Here is a 15,803-nt window from a genome sequence, read left to right on the forward strand (position 1 = left end):
TACAGTTCTGCATTTGCTCTTTAGTTGATCAGTTGTAGGGGCCAGAGAGTGTGTTTTAAACCCATTTTGTTTCTGGTTTCTTTGGGCTGTTCAAAGTCAGCTGGGCTCTGAGCTCACTGGGTCTCTTGAACTTTTGGTTCATTCTCAGACAGTGTCGGTGAGGGTGGGTATGTGCCTAAAACTGGCACAGGGCCTGGATGAAGTATGTACAGGATCTCCAGTCCTTTGTTTCCTCTCCATCACGAGAGTACGTTCTCTGAAAGCAGGCAATGGCTGCTTCATGAGAGGGTGCAGCCATTGAAGAGAGCACTGCTGTGCTTTGGGAGCTTGTTCCAGCTGTATGTAGGCTTTGAACCCAAGGCAGCCAGCTCTGTGCCACTGATGGTGTTCAGGTCTTGCCTCTGCCCCAAGAGCAGGGTGCTCCACAGACCCAGTGGAGAGCCTGTCTTGGTCATCAGGGGCCAGGCTGTGTTTGCCTGTCATTCTGGGCTGAGACTAGGGTCCTGTATGGTTTGGCTCACTTAATCTTGCTAAGGAGTGTAATTCTGTGTGAACAGAAGGAAGTAGAGAAGCAGAGAAATTCTGCTGTGTTTGCTTATTGAGTCTGTAGTAGGAAGAAAGGATTCCTTTCTTTCAGCTTTCTCTATGATCTAGGCTGCTGTGTGGTTTGTGTGTATGCCTCAGCACTGCCATCTCTGTTATTTGCCTTTCCAGGGTTCCTGCCAGTCACGTTCTTCCTTTCCCATTGAAGGATAACTTCTGGGAGATGGGGGACACAGGTCCCTGTGGTCCCTGCACGGAGATCCACTATGACCACGTGGGTGGTGGCAGAAATGCTGCAGCACTGGTGAACCAGGGCAGCCCCGATGTAGTGGAGATCTGGAACTTGGTTTTCATGCAGTACAGCAGGTACCAAACATCTCATCTCAACTCCAGAGCCTTTCCCCCTAGCCTGACTCCAAAATCAGGTGTATATTCTCAGACTTATCACTGTTTTCCAGAAGGTGGCAATACCAGGAGTAAGAGAGAAGCTATGGAGATTTGTCCAGCATGGCTCTTGGTCCCCTTTGCTTTATTTCTCTGTCTTCTTCAACCTTCACTGCCTATTCTCCCTTAATGCTGCATTCCAGAGGTCTCTTGAGGTCTGCAGCAGCCTGGAGGAGGAGGCCTTTTTCCTTACATTGTAGCCTATCCTGACTATGTGATGGTCAGATCCTGGCTACCTGACAGGGCCAAGGCATGCTGCTGTAACTCTTGTGCCTGAGCTTCCTTATGCTGGGTCACCCACTGTTTCCATCCCCTATCGTTTCCCCCATTCTCTTTGATTCACTTGTTCCTTATTTTTGCCCATGAACTGATCCTTGCTTCTCTTTTGCCTTTTATTTTTCCTGCCTGGCTGACAGAGAGGTGGAGGGGAATCTCCTTCCCTTGCCGCAGCACCATGTGGATACAGGAATGGGTCTGGAAAGGCTGGTGACAGTTCTGCAGAACAAACGTTCCAACTATGACACAGATCTCTTCACTCCCATCTTGGATACCATTCACAAGGTGATGGTGCTTCTGCTCAGAGTCACAGCTCAACAAAAGCTCCTTGAATGCAGACTGTTTGCTGGGTACTGAGCAGTATCTTGAGACAGGAGGTTATGTCCTGCCAGGTCTAATGCAGTGTTCTAGAAAAAAGGGAGAATTCCAGCTTGGAAATCTGGAATATCAGCACTGCTGATTTGTTTTTCCCTCAAAGTATCTTAAGTTTCTCAGTTCCAGGGCATTGGCTGACCTGTGTTAGGTACAGAAGCCTTGGTCTGTAGTGCTGTGGAAGGATTTAATGAGTACATCTTAGGTGCACGAGGTTCAGAGGTAGTTGAAAAACATGATGTCAGGGGTAGCTGGCTGCCTCTTGCATTGGAACTTCTTCTGCAGCCACTGCTGTCTGATAATTTGTCTCCCTACTTTCTCTTTTAGGGCTGCAGGGCACCCAGATACCAAGGTTTGGTCGGGAATGCTGATGTTGGGCGTGTGAACATGGCCTACCGCGTGGTGGCAGATCACGTGCGCACCCTGTGCGTGTGCATCACTGATGGCATCTACCCAGGCGTCTCTGGAGCAGAGTAAGGACATAAGGAAATGGCAGGGGGTGGAGGAAGTTAGGTCTAGAAAGGAATATGAACAGCCAGGGAAGAAGTTCTGGTGTGGGCCCCAGATAGGGAGTACATGGGCTTTTGGGGAGACAGGAAGATGAGAGCTGGGAAGTGGTGCCAATCTGCAGACTTCCCCTTGGATGGGTGTTGAGTGGTGGGAGCAGCTGGCCTGTGCTGATGAATCAGACCAAATGAGCTGGGGGATGCTGGATGTGGCAGCTGAGCAAGGATGCTCACAAGGCTGCCTGAGGAATCCTGCTCTGTTTTCAGGCTGGTGCTGCGTCGGATCCTGCGCAGGGCTGTGCGCTTTTGCTCTGAAGTTCTACAGGCGCCACCTGGGCTCCTGGCCTCCCTGGTGCCTACTGTAGTGGAAGTGCTGGTGAGTAAAACTGTTGTCTTGGGGGAAAATAGGTCATCACACATCCTATTCAACCCCATGTCCATTTTCTGCACACTGTCAGGAGTCAGTCTTGGATGGGAAGGAGCTCCAGGAAAGTGTACCTGATGCTATGCATTCCAGTATTAAAAACTCTTCTCCCCATATCACTTGTGATGGGAGGGAGGGGGCCTAGTGTCATCATTGGTACAGTCAGCACAAGTGTGTGTAAGTGTATGCAAGTAACCTCTATAATGTTGTGACATACTGCAAGATCCCCCCAAGGAAGATGCTGAGGATATTATCACTAACTGAGTCTCACTTCTACAGGGAGATGCTTATCCAGAGCTGACAAGGAATGCCAACCAGGTGAGCAATGTAGAATCCCCTTGTCTCATTATCTTTGTGAGGCACTGCTCTCAAGCCCAGAAATCATCCTGCCCTTGGGATTTAGCTGGAGGAGTTTGCGTAGCCTCCTCCGCAGCCACGTTCTCGTGGGTGGACTGAGATGTTCTGGGCACAAGCATCTGTGGCAGATTTCCATATGGTCCACTAGGTCCTTACCAGGGACTGCATGTGCTGTGTAAGGTGGCTGTTCCTCTAAAAAAGCTACAGTGGCTTTTTTGGTTGAGTGCAAGTACAGCCTGTCCTCACCCGGGTACCCTTTGTCTAAAATGGAGCGATGATTTAAGGCTAGTCCCAGCTTGCTTCCACTGACAGCAACTTCTCTGGCTGTTCCAGACATACAGTTGTAATTGGGTCACAGATATGAATGCCCAATAGGGAACATTTGTCAGCCTAAAGCTTTCCCCACGTGGATGGTCAATATTTCTTTGACAGGAGTGGTGACAGGAGACACAATGACTTTGGCACTGTTCAATAATGCATCAGAGCCATGTTGTGATGGATATGTGCAGAACAAAAAGGCTGGTTGATATGCTTTGAGCTGACTGAGCAGGGCTGAGCTGAGCTGGGGAACTCCCTGAAATGTGGGTAACCCTTCTGATCCTTGGGCAGATCAAGGATATCATCAATGAGAACGAGGCTGCATTTCTGTCCTCCCTGGAGCGTGGGAGGCGCATCATTGAGCGCACAGTGCAGCAGATGGAGCCCTCCACAAATTTCCCAGGTGAGTGTCCCTCCTCTGACAAGCTACACTTAGAGACAGTTTGTTCCAGGTCCTCACAAGCATTGGAGTCAAAACTGGTGGATGTTTGCCTCCCCTGCATTTTCTGTGACACTAAGCCCCAGACAGAGGAGCAGATGTTCCTTTCTCCAGATTGCAGTTGATTTCTAGTACTTTGTCCTCACAACAAACTAGGTACCAGGCAAGTTAGAAACATTCCCTTGCTGTTTTACTGACTGATCAAGGAAGTCATTGTAGGACACAGCTGAGAGGAATAGCACAGGACTCAACCAGTGCAGCTGCCTGTGTAGATGTGCTGCACTGAATTTTAGCAGGAAGGGAGCTGTGGAGCATTATTAATACTCAGTCCCATGCAAGAACTCCAAGGCTTCTCCTCCCTATTAACTGTGCAGTTGCACACAATACAGGTGGATCCAGTTACTAAAGCACACACTAGATTGGTCCCATCCAGACAAATCTTGAGATGCCTTTGCTTTCTGTGTTCTCACAGAGTTCTCAACCTTCTTTTTGTCTTACAGCTGAAGTAGCCTGGTCTCTCTATGGGAGTTTGGGATTCCCTCTGGATTTGATTGACTTGATGCTTGAAGAGAAGGGAATCAGTTTGGATTCAGCCGCTTTTAATGAACTTGTTTTGGAAGATGCGAAGGTAAGAGGGAGACCTGCCTTGTCAGAATAATTCAAAGCCTTACCAGTCTCCTGTGAACGTGGAAGCAGGATCCCTTTCACTGCTGAGGCTCTTCAGAGCACCACAGGGCTACATGCCTTCTCCCTGAAGGGGAAATGAGTCTGAAATAGCAATGTCATCACAATCCCCTTGTTTCTGAATGTGGAACTGAAGTATTGGTTGGTGATTTTTCTTCAGGTATTTTATGATGCTGGAGTGAAGGTTATGAAATATTTATATAGGTTAGGACAGTCCTCTGTTAGTCATGTAGTCAGTCTAACTTCTCATGCAAAGTAGAACCAGCTTAGACAGCTGAAGCAGCAAATTATTTATGAAGAGTTTACAAAATCTCCATGATCTCTGTAGTGCTGAAATACTTGCACTGCCCACCCACCACCACCACTCCCTAGTGCAGTAATTGGCTTGAGGCCTTGCTCTCCTGGGCTTTAATGGCTTGGAAGCTTCACAGCTACACAGCAGGCTGTGCCAGCAGGGATGTGTTAGCAGTTGGTATGGCCTGGCTCAAGGCTAGCACACAGTGGGATTCAGTGCTTGTGAGGTTGGAAGGGATGGGGTTAGTTAGCAGTAGCCTACATCAGCCTGGACCTGAACAAGCCATGGAGGTGGAAGAAGCCATTCCTAGCCTTACAGCTCCAGTGACCTGTTTGCTTGCCCCCAGGGATCTCCCATCTAACTGTGCCTTTGCTCTGCTGCAGCGGAAGGCTGGTGGCCCACAGGCAGGACAGCCAGGGAGCACAAACGCCGCCCTGGATGTGCACTCGCTGGCTCGGCTGCAGGGCAGCAAGGTGCCTGCCACGGATGACTCTCCCAAGTACGCCTACACCCTGGGGCAGCACGGCCACTACGGTGAGTGCCCGGCCCACCTGCACAGCAAGCCCTGCTGGAGTCCCTCATGTGGCTGCTTTTGCTGCCTAACCCCATGCATGCACAACGTGTACTTTGTGCTCCAAACCTGTCCACCTTGCTGCCACATCTGTTCCCTACCCCTGTACCTGATCCCAAACAGGGTGCTTTTCTTAGTGCTGTTGGCACGTCCCTAAGAAGGCTCCGGGCTGAGCTCTGGGTTGTCACCACTGGGTACAGAGGTGAAACGGAGACTGTTGATTTCTTCTAGAGATAAGTCTGTCTCCAGCAATTAGGCTCCTGGGTGTGTGCTCGGGAGAAAGAAGGATGGTTACGCAAGGGTTTTAGGTGGCTGTGTGGAACCGTGCCCTGGCTGTTTCCCTGGCAGGCCGCTAGGTGCCAGCGCAGGCTCTTTGTCACCGAGGGTGACTGAGGCTGCTGATGCTCTAGGGAAGGCATCAAGATAAGCCACAGGGAGCAAGAGGTGGTGTGGCTGTCACAGACAATTAGAGAAGGCTGTGTACAGCCAACTCCCTGTTACCCAGTGTGCTGGTGGCAGCCCACACTAAGCAGAAAGGGAGGCAATTCAAGCTATATATACTACAGCAAGAGCACAACAGAAGAAAAAAGCCTAGCATTGTGACATTGGTGCAAATCCCCAAACTAGAGCTGTCCCACCTTCTCCTTCTGAGTCATGGAATAATTTGGGTTGAAGGGGATCTCTGGATGTCCAATTTCTTATTAAAAGTAACATCAGTTTCCCAGTTGGATCACATTGCTCAGAGCTTTGTCCATTTAAGTTTTCACTATCTTCAGGGACAAAAATCTCATAGCCTATCCGTTCCCTGTTCTTTATCACTCTTAGTGTGTAAAGGTTTTTTTCTTTACATACAGCCAGAATTTCCTGTACTTTTGATGTAGTCTCCCAAATGCTAAATAGGGATGAATAACCTCTTTCTTTGACTGCTGGCTGTGTTTGTGTTCATACAGCTCAGCAGGCAGGCAGCCTTCCTTGCTGCAAGGGCACCCTGCTGGATTGTGTTCAGCTAGCTCCTGAGAACCTCAGATTTTCTGTCAGTTTGTTTCTGTAGACTGGTCAGAGGCCTTCAAAAAACAGTCCAGTTCTTCAATGTATCAGCCAGTCCCTGCCTATTTCGTGGGATATGGGTACATCCCATTTTGTCATGGATAGTCATTAATGAAGATGTGAAGTGGTGTTGTCTCTTAAATCAGCCACCAAGTAGCTCTGCCAGTAGCTGAATATCAGTTGAACATTGAACTGCTGAGCAATTCTCGCTGGTGCCCTCTGCCCAGCCAAGTGCACACTCACCTCATGGTCCACTTGTCCATAGTGCCCAAATCTGGGTTCAAGGAGCCTACAGGAAAGCATGTTAGAAGCTTGCTGCACCCAGGAACATGACATACCTGCTGTCCCCTATCCACAGCATCTTCAGAGTCAGTCAGGTTTGCCAAGCTTGCAGTGTAGCAAGATGCAGATGTGTCTGTGTCACATTTTCTTCTGCCAAGCTCATGTGGAGCTGGATTGGGTGTCCCTGCCTGCTTAGCTGCTACTCTGTCATTAGGAGAGCGAGGGGTGACTTAGTTCCAGTCCTTTGTCCCTTCTGCCAGTAGCTGTTCCTCTCCTACCAAGGCAGAGTGCCAGCTTTCAGTGTAGCCAGGTGTTGGCAGGGTTGGCACAGGGAAGTGATCCCTCCTTTCCTGTTGCAATCTGACAGGCTGTGTGCACTAACTGCTGCTGTCTTCTTCCCCCTGACAGAGTTCAGCCCGTGCCAGGCCACTGTGCTGATGCTGTACAGAGACCAGTGTCTCCAGAAGGAGGTTGGGGCAGGGCAGCGCTGTGGTGTCATCTTGGACAGGACTAACTTCTATGCACAGCAGGGAGGGCAGGACTCTGACCGAGGCTACATGATACGTTTAGGACAGCAGGTAAGGCCCTTTGCTGCCTAACCCAAGGCTGCCATGGGTTCTGAGGCCAGGCAGAATTCTCCAAGTGATGGGTTGTTCTGCTGTGTTAATTTGCAAGCTGCTGACTCTTTGACAGTTCCCTTGGCATAGCATCAGAGTTGGTGGGGTAAGGCAGAATCAGCAGTAACTTCACAAGGGCATTCTTGCTGCTCTGATTGTCTCTCACAGCCCTTTGCAATTTCATCTTGCTGAGGAAGACTGAAGTCTCTTCCTTCTCAGGTCTTCCTTCAGTGTGCTGTGTTCTTGCCAGCTGGGGTTGTAATGCTGAGAGAAGGGCAAACATAGATCAGAGAGTCTGTGAACTGAGTAAATTCTCTCTGGTCAGTCCTGGACAGCTGCAAGTGCTGCCCAACCTGAGACCCAGTGCAAAAACTCTTCTTCCTCCCAAGAGCATCAGGGAGGACCTCCACTTCTGAAGCATGTTCCTTCAGCCTTGCCAAAGGGAGAGCTTTGACTCCGTCCTGGGAAGTTACACAGAGTGCAGAATTTTCTCCTTTCCCCATTTCCTGGTCTTGATAATCACCCCTGGGCCTTTTTAGCCTTGCAGAGGGTTACAGTGCCTTGCTCAGCACTTCTCCCCAAGATATAGTGGTGGTCCAGTTTTGTTGCCATCCCAGTGAGGCAGAAATGGTACCTTGGATGCCAGAGACATGCCTTGGGAGATGCTGTTCATTTTCTCACAGATGAGCATAGTTGTTAAGAAAATTTGTCAGCCTGGATGGTGTTACTGCCCCTCCACTGCAAGCTGGCAGCCTCAGCATACTGTGTAGTGAGTGGCTGGGTACAGGTGAGGTCTGAGACACCTTGGTTATGTTTGCAGTAAGCTTCTCTCTGCTTTTCCCACCCCATCCCTGTCTTTAAGGGATCGGTGGGAATTGTGTTTCCTAGTAGGGTCAAGCAGGTACATAGCACAGATATTTGGATCTTCCCTATGTCCTAACTCATTTTTCTGTCTCTTTGCTCAGGATGTACTCTTCCCTGTAGAGTCAGTTCATCTCTGTGGTGGCTACGTGATCCATGAGGTCACTGCTGTGGAGACCCTGCGTGCTGGCGACCAAGTGCAGCTCTTTGTGGATGAGGTGATGACTGAGTGCTCTTAACCTTTCCCTTGTGATGTCCTGAGTAACCCAGGCACAGCAGATCTTTGTCCCTTGTATTCTTGAGACTGTTCTTCATCATAGTGTGCCATGGGAAGGAGATACCACAGCTGACTGTAATCTTTGTGAACCATTGTGTTGGTGATGGAGAGAGATTGAGAGACTGACTCGGTGATCAGAATCCAATTTTATTGTGGGATACAAGTGCTTATATACTATTTCAGGGAGACTAGTAATGTGTTCTACAATGATTAGGTTAAAATCACATACACAAACTTGTGCATGTAACAACATCTCTTGCTTGCAGAGTTTAATAGGATTTTCTTTTTCCAGTAAACCTGTTTGATTTAATCTTCTTGCAATCTAGGTCTAATTTTCAAGGTTCTGTTTGTTTTTGCCAAGGCATCCTGTTATCAGATCTCTTATGTTAACCAGGTCCAAAGTCCATCATCTGTCTTGTGTCCCCCAGCATTCCAACACCATTGGTTTGTCAAAAAGTCTCCAGCTTATCCTTTACTGTTTTACCAAGATGATCCCATGGAGAAAGGAGTTAGATCTGCCCTGTCACATAACTCATCTGACAGCTGTACTACCTGTTGGTTTTCCTCCATCTTCTCCTATCCCCTGATAGGAGGGGATAGGAGCCTTTTCTTTCATTCCACCCCCTGCTCCCCTGAGCTGAGGAGAGCCAGCAGTCCCTGCTAATGGTGGTGTGTGCTTTCAGGCGCAGCGCCTGGCCTGCATGACGAACCACACCGCCACTCACCTGCTGAACTTCGCGCTCCGGCGCGTCCTGGGTGACAGCACCGAGCAGCGGGGCTCCCACGTGACAGCAGAGCGGCTGCGTTTCGACTTTGACACTAAGGTGACTCTGAAATCCAGTCCCCTGGTTCTCAGCACTACCAGCATTCCAGTACAGCTCTTCTCTCCAGGGATTTGTCCCCTCTCCCAATAATCGCTCCTTTAGAGACAAGTCACGTTTTATCTGAGTAATGAAGCTTGGTCCTCTGGATGTGACTGTGTCCATTGGCATTGATTTGACCCTGAGCAGGGCTTGCTGAGGGGATGAATGGGGTCAGAAGGGAAAGGACTTAGCAAGGCCAGTGGCCATGGGACTGACACAAAATAGTGTAAAGGAGTCTTTGAGAGATGGTGCTTGGCTGTGGCATGTATCTGATGTCTGTACAGGACATTCAGGTGAGAGTATTTGTGAAGCTTTGGGTCAGGCTGAATGCTGGCCCTGGTAACCTGTCATTCATTCTAGTATCTCTTTTGAAGACTTTGGCTGATGCTCTTGTATCAAAAATCCTTATCTCTCATGGGAGGAGAAGGTGGGAGGGCCATGATGTTCATAGTTCCCTTTTACAAGCAGAGAAGATGAGATGTAGGGGAAGAGTGGTGTGCCCAAGCTGAGTCATCTCATGGCTGTGCCCCAGATCTCCCTCCTTTATTGTGTACCTCTCAGGAGGCTTCTCCTGAGTGTGGCTGATTTGCTTCTTCAGGGCCATGTGACTGTGGAGCAGCTGCAGCAAGTGGAGCAAGTGGTCCAGGACCTGATCCAGAAAAATGAGGTGGTGCATATGGCTGAAGTGCCCCTCACACTGGCAAGAAGAGTTCAGGGACTCCGTGCAGTGGATGAGGTATGACAGGATGGCAGCACGCATCTTCATGAGCCTTCTCCTTCAGCAGGAATAGTCTGGGACACGAGATGTTGACACGACATCTTTCTGCAAGGGAATTGTCTCCCAAAACTCAGATGGGAAAATAGGACAGAGATGAGGTCTCAGGACACTGTTGTAAAACATGGAGACTGGTGATGCACAGGCTTTCGTTTATGCCTGTGGACCAAAAGCCTGTTGTGTCACCAACTGTTTCTTTCTCCCACTGGTGCCTGGTTGTGGGGGAGAAGCAGTGCCACCCCTGACTCAGGGGCTCCTGTAGAATAGGGGGAAAATGAGGCAGACACCTGAAGCTGTGTAGTTAGTCTGTAAGTGGCCCTGAACAGCCATGTTGTTAGCTGCTGATCCCTGTCTCCTCTGTCAGGGCTATCCAGATCCAGTGAGGATAGTGTCCCTGGGGGTCCCTGTGGAGAATGTGCTGACCTGTGACTCCAAGGCTGCAATGCAGACCTCTGTGGAGCTCTGCTGTGGGACGTAAGTGACTTTTGCTTGCAGCCAGAAGGCATGTGTGTGGGCACTGGTGGCTGAGGTAGAAACATCACTACAAGCTCACATCCCTGTCCCTGTGAAACTAAGTTTCCTCACTGGAAAAATATTGCGAGGACAGGATGGGCTATTTACAAAGCTTTGGAAGTTCCAGAGTGAGCAAGCTTTAACAAAATGCACAGCATTTTTCCTTACTTCATAGTCTGAAACCAACCTGGAAGCCACAGAGCACCAGCAGAGTATGGGAAAGGTGTGTGTGACTTGTCACACCAGGGTTGTGGTGCTTTGTCTTTGGTGTTACAGAAGGGCTGGGTACCCAGCTGGAGACTCCAATTCAGCTGTGAGAACTTGAGACTGCTCTGATTGTTTTAATTAATTATCTTCACCCTCTTCTGCTTTTAGCAGTAATGAGAGTAGAAGAATAGTTAATCCATCTTAGGACAGTGCTGACATAAAAAAAAAAAAAAAAAAAAAAAAAAAAAAGAAGAAGGAACAAACTGGCCTTACAGCAGATAGAGCTGAAAATGAGCAGTTTTCTACCCATGAGATCTTCTTGTGGGAGTAGTGAGACAAGAAAATGCACAGTAGATGATCAATTCTTTTGAAGATGTCTGGAATGATTGCTTGTGGTAACAGAACCCAAAACCCAAGACACTGTAGTTTTCATATCCAGCATTGAATAAACAAGAAGGAAAAGGGAGGTTGTCAGTGTCCTAAGACTGCACAACAATCCTTTGTCTGGAGTCTACTGGCCAGGCAGTGAGCTGGCCTGACAAGAGAGTGGTGGGGTAGAGGAGCTGAGTAGAGGAGAAAAACACCAGTTTATCTCACTGCTGAAGGAGAGGAAAGGAGGACAGAACTTGGCTGCACCATTTGGCTGAAGCCTGCTGGACAGGTAGCTCAGAGGTTCCTCTGGAGTAGCCGCAACTCTGCTGTCTCTTGCCTGACAAGGTTCCATCAGGATTTTAGGGATGGAAAAGGATTCAAGGTACTGGGATTATGATTAGGAAAGAGCTGCTGGACTTCAGAGTTTTTGAAAAAGAAAGCAGCGTTCCTGATTTCTGTTTGCAAAGAGCAACTTGCTTTCTTTCCTGTTCTCTGCTGACATTCTAGGCACCTTCTCCAGACAGGATCTGTGGAAGACCTGGCCATCATCAGCGAGCGCCAGCTTGTCAAAGGCATTAGCCGTGTCATTGCAGTGACAGGGGGACGAGCCAAAGAGGTGAGAAAGAGGGAAATGAGATTTCTGCCATGTCAAGGCAGTGCCAGAAGGACCAACCTTTGTAGGTTCCTCATAGACAATTAGCTCCCCACTGCTTTGGTTGGAGCCTCCCTGCTGTGCCACATCTGGCTTCCTGCTTCAGCCTTGGACTCAGCTCTGCTGCTGTACCTCACTGTTCACTTCCTTTCCCTCCCATCCTAGTTCTCTGTCTCCTTGACCTTCATTTCTCCCTTCAGACTCTCCTTTCCAAGATAAAAACTTGCACAAAATATCAGGAAGCCTCTGGTCTATAAATTTCAGTCCCCCAGTAGGTATTTTAAGGTGTAATTCTTGGTGCATTGATTTCGCCTCCTGCCTATCACAGCTGGATTTGCACTTTATGATTACAGGGTTTCGGCCTCATTCTTACAACCCTTTTGCTTCCTGTCTTTAGTCTTTCTCCTGCTAAACTGTGATTCTGGTCTGGCTGGTTCTGTATAAAAAGTGTACAACATACTATTGTGTTTGTGAGATCACTCTGTCCTTTGAGTGTTTGGAAGTGTCAGGTGCCCCATAAGCCTTCCCTCTTCCTTTAAGGCTGCTGTCAGAGGAGAGTGACTCATAGTCACTGGAATTGGAAGGACTAAAAGCAAAGCCCACCCCTGCAAATCTGTTACTTTTTGGCTGGCCGTCCCCTGTGTATCTGTGTCCCAGAGAGGCTTTTCTTCATGCAGAAGAACAAAAAGCTGCAGGGCACATCTGCATGCTTTGTTGGAAGTGCTGACCTGGAGAGCCCCTGAGAGGAGCTCTGTGCAAGTGTTAATGAGACATGGGAAACTGCAGAGAGATTTACTTGGAACAAGAGTTGTGTATCCTAGCTAGGCAGAGCAGTCCTCTGCTGTCCTGCTCTAAAGTCTTGCAGAACCATCCTGGGCACAGAGATCTGGCAGGAAGGAAATGCTCCAAAACATAAGGATCGGCACTGGTGAAAAAAGCTTGTAATCATTGTTTTTAAAAATTATTAATAGTAGCATTATTGGTGAAAAACAATAAGAGATATATCAGGACAGGTAAACTCAGGAAATATGGTTCAATGGCTGATGAGGTTTCTTTTAGTGTTGGTGTTTCTCTTATTTCTTCAGTCAGCAGTTTCAAGATTGCATTTGCTAATGGAAAAAGATTTCTAAGATGCTCCCCAGAGCTCCCCAATTTTTCCTCAATGAAATCCTGATGATTTTGGTGCAAACTTTTGAGGAAACATGAATTTTGACCATAAATATCACCTAAAGCTCGACAGCTTGGTCTGCCTGAGTGTGACCATCTAGTGTTGGTTGCAAATCTAGAGAGGAATGTTGTATTTCAGAGTCTTGCAGGAGCCATTCCTAAACCATCTGTAGGTGTCTTCTTACTGAATTCTGCGCAGCACTTCAGTGTTCATGGCCCTGCTGTCTCCCTGCTTTCTCCATCCCTGTGGACTGTTTCTGTTGCTGCATTTGAAGCATGCATTCCTTCCATCTCTGCAGGCCCGGGAAGTAGGCCAGTACTTGGCTATGGAAGTGGACTCTGTCTCCCTACGGATGAAGCAGAGGATCACCTCTATTCCTGAGATGCAGAACCTCTCCAAAGAAGTGGGCCATTTGACCAAAGTAAGGGTTACACTCCTGTACAGAAAGCCCAGCATGGGCACATGAGACACGTAACTCTTTCCCTATCAGGTTCACATCTTACTGTGGTCAGTAGCAAGGGCAAGTTGCTACCTGCTGTTGCCTCTTTGGTCACAAGGATTTTTGCCAGTGTCCAGGTGGCTGTGTTGCAGATGGGCAGCTGAAAAGAGAAAGCTGCTCAGCACAGTGACTGGCTCCCCTGATCACCTGGTTAAAGCAGTGTCTGGGGAGAGGCCGTGCTGCAGCCTGACCTCCCAGAGAACTGGCAGTTTATGTCTAGGGGTACAGTTTAATGTTCTTACAGAGCAAATTGTCTTGCAGGTGGTGGCTAGCACTGCAATGCCCCAGTGGCAAAGAAAAGAACTGCAGACCATCTTGAAAGCACTACAGCGAACAGCCAACACAGCTGTCAAGAAACTGGAGCTGCAGCAGGTACTGAGGCAGCAGCACACTGACTTGCAGCCAGCTGATAGCACACAGCAGTGGACCTGATGTCTCTGTCACACTTCAGAGCCACTCAGTCACTGGGGTCTCAGAAGGCAGAAGAAAGCCCATACAATCACTCATGGTGCAACACAGGCCCTGTGTTGGCTTGGTTTTGCTGGCCATTGTTTATGGGCCCCTTGGTTAAAATGCAGAGAATGACTGGGTGGGCTTTTAGCACCTGCAGAATTTCCATGTCCCCCTGCCTGTGAGAACAGAGAGCCCCGTACCAGCATTTTAGGCCAACACCAATAGGCATTGGGCATCACCTCCTTGTTTATGCATGGAGAAGATGAGATGGTCCTTGCAGAGGGCTTAACAAAGTTACACAGTCAGTGACAGGACAGAGTCTTTCCTCCAGCTACGTGGATTTTGCTGTGCTTCCCATATGTGTTTGTGTTCTGCCAATTTACATTAAAAGCAGATTAGAAATACTTACTGCTAACTTAGATATCTCAGGAAGAATTGTCCCTTTCTTAAAGTAGGAGCATCTTGCCACAGAAGCCTTCCTGAGACATGTGGCACTGTATAGGTCTAGGAAAGAGGCTGGGGACTGAATGAGTCACTTGCTATTCCACTTTTGACAGGGGTTCATCTCTGCTTGCATTTGGGAAGGAGGGCTGTACAGAGATTTCAGGCTGCTAGTCTGACTTTGACTTCTGCTATCAAACATCTCCCATCTGTCCCACAGGGCAGCGCTTGCATTCCCTTTGTGTATATATTACATGGATACATCCCCATGCAGCCCACCCTGTGCCACCTGTAGCCCTTCAAAGTGCTGTGTTTTTCTCCCTCCAGGCTGAGAAGGTGGCACAAATCTTACTAGCAAAATACTGCAACCAGCCTGTCATCATTGATACTATCCCAGCTGATTCCCTCTCTGTGAGTAATCCACATTCTTTGTTGGCCTGGCGGTACCTCAGGTGCTGCAAACAGCAAGAGGCAGTTGCTGGGCACATTTTCTGCTGGATGCTGGTCTTCTTTGCTGTTGCCTGACCTCTGTTGTCCCTGCCTCTCCTAGATCCTAATGAAAGTAGTGAACCAGCTGTGTGACAAGTCTCCTGGCACCTCAGTCTTGCTGCTCAGCCCTCAGGCTTCGGGTGAGGTGCTCTGTGCCTGTCAGGTGTCCAAGGTAAGCAGAACCCTGATAGAGACAAGGGGAACCTGCCTGCCAAGGGGGGCTGCACCCACTGCTCAGCAGGTCCTGGTGGAGACTTTTCCTGGGGTTTTGCCCAGTGTTGGTGGTTAATCACACAAGAGCAGGACCTGAGATGACTGTATTGGGACCAGATGTGCTTTCAGTCTCTGCTGGGCACAGATATCCCTGAATCCTCCAGGCTGTGTTTGCCCAGGGGCAAGACACAGTGTTACCAGCCTTTGTGGTCCTCAGGGTCAGGACTGCCTCAGGCTGGGTGAGGAAAGGATGCTGTTACCTTTCTTTATTCATAGACTGCAGGCTGCCCCACAGTACGAATAACTTGCCGGTGTCTCTTCCCCAGAGCTGCCTCCCTGGGTTCTCTGCTGCTGACTGGGCTGTGGCTGTCTGTACACAGATGGAAGGGAAGGCAGGAGGCTCTCCCATCGTGGCTAAGGGCAGTGGAAATGCCAAAGGCATGCAGGGAGCCCTGACCACTGCACTGGAGTTTGCTCAGAGCAAACTGTAATGCTTTGGTGCCAGCACAGCTGTATGCACCCAGCTGGACACTTGCTACCAAGCATATACTGTGCCCATCTGAAAGGATTGGCAGCTGAACATTGCTGCAACCTCTGCCTTGGAGCACTGGACTTCTGACCATCCAGGATCAGCAGAGATCCTACTGACAGAATGGTGCTGCCTGTTCTCAGCACGAGCCTATGGGGATGGAGCCTTGGAAAGCACCAGTTGCAACAGCAGATCCTGCTTCTCATGGAACACTGCAAATCTTCCACAAGACCAGCACAGAGATTTTGTGAGAACATGGGGAGTTGGCACTGTTATCTTAACACCATTAAAGGGTAGAGAGTATCCAATCACCTGA

At 49.0% G+C, this 15,803-nt stretch overlaps 1 protein-coding gene across 1 annotated transcript in view; it reads left to right on the forward strand.

Annotated features, from left to right (window-relative positions):
* The window catches only part of AARS2 (alanyl-tRNA synthetase 2, mitochondrial), a 17,392-nt gene extending 1,589 nt beyond the window's left edge, over positions 1–15,803 (forward strand). Inside the window, exons 4-22 of the mRNA XM_071428422.1 lie at positions 715–909; positions 1,404–1,548; positions 1,963–2,108; positions 2,409–2,517; positions 2,845–2,883; positions 3,532–3,643; positions 4,180–4,307; positions 5,042–5,192; positions 6,967–7,136; positions 8,141–8,254; positions 8,997–9,137; positions 9,775–9,912; positions 10,316–10,425; positions 11,551–11,659; positions 13,162–13,284; positions 13,624–13,734; positions 14,584–14,667; positions 14,807–14,917; positions 15,285–15,803. Coding sequence (XP_071284523.1) covers positions 715–909; positions 1,404–1,548; positions 1,963–2,108; positions 2,409–2,517; positions 2,845–2,883; positions 3,532–3,643; positions 4,180–4,307; positions 5,042–5,192; positions 6,967–7,136; positions 8,141–8,254; positions 8,997–9,137; positions 9,775–9,912; positions 10,316–10,425; positions 11,551–11,659; positions 13,162–13,284; positions 13,624–13,734; positions 14,584–14,667; positions 14,807–14,917; positions 15,285–15,449 — 2,401 coding nt within the window. The 3' untranslated portion in view covers positions 15,450–15,803. The remainder of the gene's footprint in view (positions 1–714; positions 910–1,403; positions 1,549–1,962; positions 2,109–2,408; positions 2,518–2,844; positions 2,884–3,531; positions 3,644–4,179; positions 4,308–5,041; positions 5,193–6,966; positions 7,137–8,140; positions 8,255–8,996; positions 9,138–9,774; positions 9,913–10,315; positions 10,426–11,550; positions 11,660–13,161; positions 13,285–13,623; positions 13,735–14,583; positions 14,668–14,806; positions 14,918–15,284) is intronic.

The sequence above is a fragment of the Agelaius tricolor genome, unplaced genomic scaffold (assembly GCF_023055355.1).
Source record: "Agelaius tricolor isolate 1412-34295 unplaced genomic scaffold, bAgeTri1.0.p SCAF_1, whole genome shotgun sequence".
Taxonomy (NCBI): domain Eukaryota; kingdom Metazoa; phylum Chordata; class Aves; order Passeriformes; family Icteridae; genus Agelaius; species Agelaius tricolor.